The 7,154-nt window shown below is 28.6% G+C and overlaps 2 protein-coding genes across 2 annotated transcripts in view; both read right to left on the reverse strand.

The window, feature by feature from the left end:
- Nucleotides 1-599: 599 nt before the first annotated feature.
- LOC108747337 (DNA primase small subunit) lies at nucleotides 600-3,150 on the reverse strand. The gene is made up of 7 exons (XM_018484739.1): nucleotides 2,990-3,150; nucleotides 2,749-2,899; nucleotides 2,199-2,374; nucleotides 1,503-1,701; nucleotides 1,217-1,427; nucleotides 738-1,131; nucleotides 600-654 (listed from the first exon to the last, which is right to left on the reverse strand). Exons 1-7 carry the CDS (start codon nucleotides 3,084-3,086, stop codon nucleotides 629-631), a joined length of 1,254 nt encoding a protein of 417 aa, XP_018340241.1. The 5' UTR covers nucleotides 3,087-3,150; the 3' UTR covers nucleotides 600-628.
- A 2,525-nt stretch (nucleotides 3,151-5,675) lies between these two features.
- The window catches only part of LOC108747327 (cyclic AMP response element-binding protein A-like), a 7,078-nt gene continuing 5,599 nt past the window's right edge, over nucleotides 5,676-7,154 (reverse strand). The window contains exon 6 of the mRNA XM_018484721.1: nucleotides 5,676-6,179. Coding sequence (XP_018340223.1) covers nucleotides 5,767-6,179 — 413 coding nt within the window. The 3' untranslated portion in view covers nucleotides 5,676-5,766. The remainder of the gene's footprint in view (nucleotides 6,180-7,154) is intronic.

Here is a 7,154-nt window from a genome sequence, read left to right on the forward strand (position 1 = left end):
TGCTCTTTAATGTTCCGTATTAAATCGCGTGATAAAAATATATGTGGCCCATTTTCGATACAATTAAAAACAGTGCGATTGAATACGTCTTACGTGAGAATAGGGCGTGTGCTGAAATAATTAACTTGATTTATATTAATCAATTAACATAATCTGTGCATCTTATTTAACGAGAACGAAGAACCAGCTAAGAAAGAATTTCACGGTAATATTCACACGAGTTACTTTTGTCTGCACGCCCGGAATTTCATCTCGTTGGTCTAAGAAATGGAGTAGGTAGACGCTTTACGATCGAAGAGAAATCTCGTTAACGCACATCAAAGCATTCACAACAACTTTTAAAAACGAGCGTTTCGATTTCGTGGGAAAAATTCGAAAGTCGAAATGATTTTTGTTCGATCCAGATTTCAAACAGTGTATCTCTCTTTGCTCTCCTCCCCACCTTTCTTATTACTTAGCAACTTATCCTCAGACTATGATATATAAATCAGAGATGATGAATTTTTTGCTATAAAAAATGTTTTCTTATTTCTATGAAAATACAAGAACATTATACTTAATAAATAATATTATTACTTTCAATGTAGCAATTTTTAGAAGATAATTTCTTATATTATTGTAAGATCTCTTAAAATTCCATACTGTCAGCTGAAACTAAAAGCAAACGTGCTAGAAGTTACGATTACTAATTGTACAAAAATTATATAAAAACTAATTATTTAATATGATGTACTTACTTTTTCCTTTTAATCGTTCTTCCCGTCGGTCAGCTTCCAAATGTCGTAAAAATTCTTGGAAAACATGCAGCGATTTATTCAAGCTCGTTTTCTTGTAATCTTTAATTCGTTTTTTATTTAACTCATATGTTTCTTCTTCAGTCTTGTCTTTTACATCATACGCATTGATTTCTTCTATTAGTGTCATTATTGTAGGGACCTTATCAGGATCAAATTTATCTACTGCACTCGCATTGAATGGTATACAAATTTTACCAGTCTTTGGATGGACGCAAAAAGGAGATTTTAACAAGTGATTTAAGCCTTTGCTAACATTTATGTCTAATCTTGGATATGAGTACTGTAATTTTGTCTCCTCGATTAAATGTCGATATAAATACCATTTTCGATCCCCCTAAATAAAAAAAAATTAAGTAACTTCAATGTTTTAAATTAAAATACAATGATATAAAGTGAAATTATTAGAGATGTAATCATACCCCCGTTCGTTTAGATGCGATGTATTGTAAAAATGCATTCCACCTTGCTTCGCTGGTACTTTCTTTATCAAACAATACCTTCATTTCTTGTCTGTCTTCGTCATTAGGTAGTATTGGTAGAAACTTTTCAATTCCTTCTTCCGTGCCCAACATATTCTGCTCTATGACGCACATTTCAATAAAAACAGGATCGATTATATCGAGAGCACGTCTGTAATATATAACGTTCTCTCTATATATTCCTGATTTCTATTTAAATTATTATTACAAACGCTATAAAACTTACTTAACAGAATGATGAATTTTGTCGCCGGTAAGGTGTACTTTCTTTTTCATGAATTCACCTCCGCCTATGATTTGTAAATATTCGGCAACCGCTGCTCGTACTTGCCCTGATAAAGAGCGAGCTGCAGGGTCACATACCCAACAATGAATACCTCTTCTGCCAGAGAATACCCATAAAAGATGTTTATATCCAAAATCCACTGTATATATGTATATATAAAAGCAAATAATCATTTCAAAACATTAAAGACATTAAGGTCATATAGTAATAGTATAAAGATATATGAAGAGTAGACTTTAAAATTATTACAATATAAATATTGTTCAAAATTTATATTTTCAAAAAACGAGAAAGAAATCCACAAGGAAACCACGCATCTTCGAGAAAATAACAATTTGCCAATCAGTAGGATGTAAAATATTAAACAAAATTGTTAAACAATTTCTAATAATGTTAAACAAACAATCTGTTTGTTTCTAGTTAAAGGACATATAACACATCAAATGTCTAGATTTTATCAGTATACAAATTGATGCTGAAAAAAATGCTTTTTAAATATTCCAAAGTAGCTAAATATGCGTCTTCTATTATTAAAAACTACGCCATCTTTAACTAAAAAAAGTGATATTTTGGACTTTCAAAATGCACTTTGAAAGTCTGCACTTCATATAGTGTGATAATATACAGATATCTTACATCTTAGCGCACTGTCTAATATCTTACAGGCAAGTGACATGAATTTCCAACACTTGCCACAAATGTCTGCCCCTTTGCAACATGTTCTTACTTCGTCGTAATCTGTCATATCTATATCAAATACCAATTCTCTCTCTACTGGCTGAAAATTTGGACCTCTTCTTTGATCTTTCGGCCTAAAATTAAGTGCTTAATTTTTTCACTCATTATGTTTTATAGCAGATTAATTGTGGATTCTGCTTGATTTTTGTTGACACTCCATTATTAAATTATATCAGTAAGTTCTACTGTTAGAATACAAGCTCAAATTTGCTGGCAAATTACTAGTATGCTATTAACATTTTGCTTACAATTAAAGTCTAATACAGTGATTAGTTGTGTCAGATCATAGAGATAATATCACTTAAAATCACTTCAAACGGTCATAATTAAAATTAAAAATTTCAAAATTATACACTAAAAAAAAATCCTAACTTTACAAAAGAATTTATTAATAAGGAGAAATAGCACAATCTGAAAATTTTGTACACTAAATTGTGATATACTTTACTGAATATTATAAACTGCTCCTATATCTATTTTATGTGGTAGCACTCTTTTAATTTCATCTGACAGTCCTTTTTGGTCGTTGAAAGATTGATAACGTATATAAATGTCATTTGAGAGAGTGAATGAGAATTCTCTCTTGCTGAAAGTTACCGCTAAAGAGAAAAATAAAAGATGTGATATATTATTACATATACATACATTAAATATATGTTAAATATATAAAAGGACTATAGAATTCTTACCATTTCCATAACTTAACCATCTATGATAGTCAGCAAAAGGAAACAATCTTGAATAATAAATTGGTAATAAATCCAACAAATCAGAAACATCACTCATTTTAATGTTATACAAATAAGGTTATAAACATGCAAGTTTAAAATATGCCAATTGTTACTATAGATTTCCCAACTGAAAATATCACTTCAAACAATGTTACATATACATATATCTAAAATGTTAGAAAAATGTAAACTCATTTCAACGCACAACGATCAAGTTACATGTAAAGACTATCATGACGTTTAATTTTATAGCAGAAAAATGGCGCGAAATTCATAGAGTCGGATTAGGTTAAGTTTAGCCACCGACGAGATACTATTAAAGACCGTCAACCCTGGGGTACGATTCCGTTTTAATTATTTTTAATCCGTAACTATCTTATCTTACGTGGTAAAGCAGGAGGCTTTAGGATCTTAAAGACGCATCTACATCCGAACAGAGAAAAAAATTTCTACTTGTCAACAGAGAGAAACTCTGTTTTGCTTTTTTTTTTAAATTTACACTAATTTTTAATTTTACAATTAAGATTATTTTATGCTATGCTATTTCGATCTACACAACTTACTTGTTATATCATAAATAAATGCTTTTTAAGGTGCTTAAATTTTCAAAATTTATATATATATATATCTTTACATACATATATATGGATAACTTTAAAATATCAATATATAAATTTCATGTACAAAGTACAGAACCTATGTGGAACATATTAGATAATTAATTTCGTATAAATACGTGAAAATACTAATTCTAAAAAATTCTAAACAAATTCATATGTAATTTTTCAGATATAAATATTTTATTTATATATTTTAATATCAATACAGATACACTAAATAGTTTATAATAATAACCTTAGTCCATTTATATATGTCATTTTATTATTCTATATATATATATATATATAAAAATATAGCCATATTATATTTGGAAATAAACAAAATTATCAAGATTTATGTATATCAAGGTTTTTTGTATGAATATGAATGATCCAATTAATTTCTTGCCTATATTTCTGAGCAAGTGTGTAAGTACAAGTTGTTATAAAATGCATGCATTAATAATATATATTTGTCATGCATCAATAATATATTTTATTTACATTTTCGTGCATAGTATACTATATTATATATGATTTCATATACTGTTAAACATATATGAAAAGCAGTTCTTGATCTATCTTGTAACTAATGGAAAAAAAAACTTATTCCGAACTTAATAGCTCATTTTGTGTGTGAAACAAATATTTCAAAAAAAATTTGAAACAAAACATCGATATACTTTACTACAATACAGTCTTTTTGGCGAAAACTGCGCTGTTTTCGCATGTTCTTGTTCGCCTTCAATATCAGCTATTCGTAAAATTATGGAATTAGAGATAATTCATTTTTTGTCATTTTCTATAATTTTTCATGGGTAATTTGCACATTATTGTATATATGAAATGATGTGACTCTCTTGTACAGTATTATTCTAAACGTTTTCTAAAGAATGAATATCACATGTAGAAGCGTGATTGTGACACATACATATGCATATACAATATACCCATACGGGCAAATATACACACGCATACAATTTTTCGGTAATTTAATCACTAGTTTTTATCTTCCTTTTTTTAAATTAAAAAATACTCGCTATGTGTGTGTGTGTGTGTGTGTGTGTGTGTGTGCGCGCGCGCGCGCATATGTGTGTATAGAGTGTGAAAGCCTCAATTAAACAGTGTTAAATCAAGCATGCACGTAAAACTGAATAAGAATTAAATAAAACCAAAGATCGAATTTATTAGAGCTATTGTGAGAATCATCTCGTATGATTAATGTATCATATCATACGATTATATCATGAGTTTATTATTTTCTATGACAAAAATTATTCGTACATGTGTGGATATATTTACACATACATACTGGTCATAATAATTGTAAATTATTTGTATCTATTTTACATCTCTATCAATTGTAGAGACATACTCATTTCATTTATCGTTCAACATTAAAGTAATAATAATATGTGTATAAATTTTATGTGTATGTATAATGTATATATGTTTTAATTATTTACAAAAAGTTTCTTATCATTATTTTAAAATATCGCTAATAATTGTAATCATAAAATTCTAAGAATAATAGTACTTATACTGCTTTTCACACATATAAATAAGTAAACATTTAATATCGTCTAATCCATAAAAATTCTTTAAAAATTTTGCACACAGAGCATTCTTCCTTCTTCCCTCTGCCAACTTACCATCTCCCACGTATATATGTATATGAACCACATTTAGCGAACAAGAAAACATTTTTACAAAAATGACTTTGACTGCGGCCGCCTGCGGTTCACAGTTTAACAGTTAACATTGTTAAATCATTATGTTAATAGATAATATCGATAATTCGATGTCTGCTGAGAAATGTATATTGCATGTGTTTAGAAAACACAATTGAATAATTACCTTTTGATAAATGATTGCTATATTCATAGGTAGGTACTATTTATTCGTAATAATTTATATTCAACAGTTGCAAGACTATTACGTCTTTTGAATATAATTATTGTTTTTCATATAAAATTGTTTTGATGAAGTTGATTATTAATATAATATTTTAAAACGTTCAGAAAAAACGAATTTAATTTTTTGCTGCTCTAATAATAACATATATTTCTAATCGCTGTAAATTTGTAAGCCGAAAAAGATACTATTGTATCATTGCAAAAGTAAACATCTTCCGTCTTACTTATCATGAGGCATCTTGATAAGAACTGTTCTAGTGCCTTCAGCATCAGAAATATTAATCTTGAGCTCGTTGGTAATAGTTTCGAGTTTATCCATTTTGACTGTCTTCTGTCCGCCTGGATTTGGCGGTGGCCATATATCATCCAATGGTGGTTCGACATATTGTTTCTTCGTCTTTGAGATGGCAAGATCTGATTTTAAACCAAGCGTACCTCCCACATGATTTATAGAAGAGACGTATTTAGGAGTAGCTTCGCTGTCAATACGAGGACGTTTATAGAGAGGCATTTGTATTACTGGGCTGTAATCGTGATCTAGAAGACCCTCAACCTCCTGCAACAACTCTTCACCATATTGTTGTAATTCTTCATCCATTAGCTGCTTCGTATATAATAAAGTTCTCGAGCGACCTAAAATTAAAATAATTGTTTACAATAGTAGCTCAATTATGATTATTACGATACGGCTTACGTTATTATTCCATCATTAACTATATATATGCAGTAAGAAAGTATTCATAAGTACTTTAAATTCATTCTACAATCTATCACACAAGATATTGCTATACGCTAGTTTTTATGTAAAGTATCCGAAAACAGATTAAAGATTGTTGATAATATTTTTTATAATCATTTTTCATTGATAATAAATAAAGAATATGCTTACTTTTTGGTTATTATTCATTATATTTATTCTTCATTTAAAAGTCGATTTATTTTAATAGGAATATCTACATAAATTATACGAAAAAAGTCTGAATAATAAATGAATCAGTGAAAGGATGAGTGTTTCCCTGCTCCCCTTTAGAAAGTAGTAAGACAACTTTTTAATGATCCCATAAGCCTGTTACAGTTTTCACTGTTCTCATATGTGTATACAGGTTTTTTATTATTAATTTTGAACAAGACGTTCAAAAGATTATAATTTTTGGAGTTTGAAAAAGGCATTTTTCTTAAACCAAATTTTTGCCTTCTTTCTGAATTTCTTCTTTTGATTATTGTTCTTTATTTTATGCCAATTTTTACTGCATATCATTAACATCAATTTTTTGGTGAATTATAGAAAATAAAATATCACTTTCAAATCTGTCAAAGAACTCGTATGTACTTAAACGGTTTCTAGCCAAATTTAAACAGCCAATAAACTATCACATACATCAATGCAATGTGCAAAATTAAGAATATTTATTTGTCAAATAGAATTTGTTACGCATGCAGTTCGATGCTACGAAATATTCTATAATAAAATAAAATAAACACGTAAGTTTTTTTTTTTTAAACAATAATATTAATGTTGTAATAAATTTTATATATATATACAATATATATATGTGTATTGTGTGTGTGTGTGTGTGTGTGTGTGTGTGTGTGTGTGTGTGTGTGTGT

The sequence above is a fragment of the Trachymyrmex septentrionalis genome, unplaced genomic scaffold (assembly GCF_001594115.1).
Source record: "Trachymyrmex septentrionalis isolate Tsep2-gDNA-1 unplaced genomic scaffold, Tsep1.0 scaffold2, whole genome shotgun sequence".
NCBI classification, from domain to species: domain Eukaryota; kingdom Metazoa; phylum Arthropoda; class Insecta; order Hymenoptera; family Formicidae; genus Trachymyrmex; species Trachymyrmex septentrionalis.

Excerpts from the sequence above, each read along its gene's own strand:
- LOC108747337 (XM_018484739.1), bottom strand. The coding sequence starts at position 3,086 with ATGAGTGATGTTTCTGATTTGTTGGATTTATTACCAATTTATTATTCA. Across the intron at positions 1,702-2,198 it reads ATTAGACAGTGCGCTAAGAT|TGGATTTTGGATATAAACAT; the intron begins GTAAGATATCTG and ends ACATATATACAG. Across the intron at positions 1,132-1,216 it reads TCGCATCTAAACGAACGGGG|GGGGATCGAAAATGGTATTT; the intron begins GTATGATTACAT and ends TTTTTTATTTAG.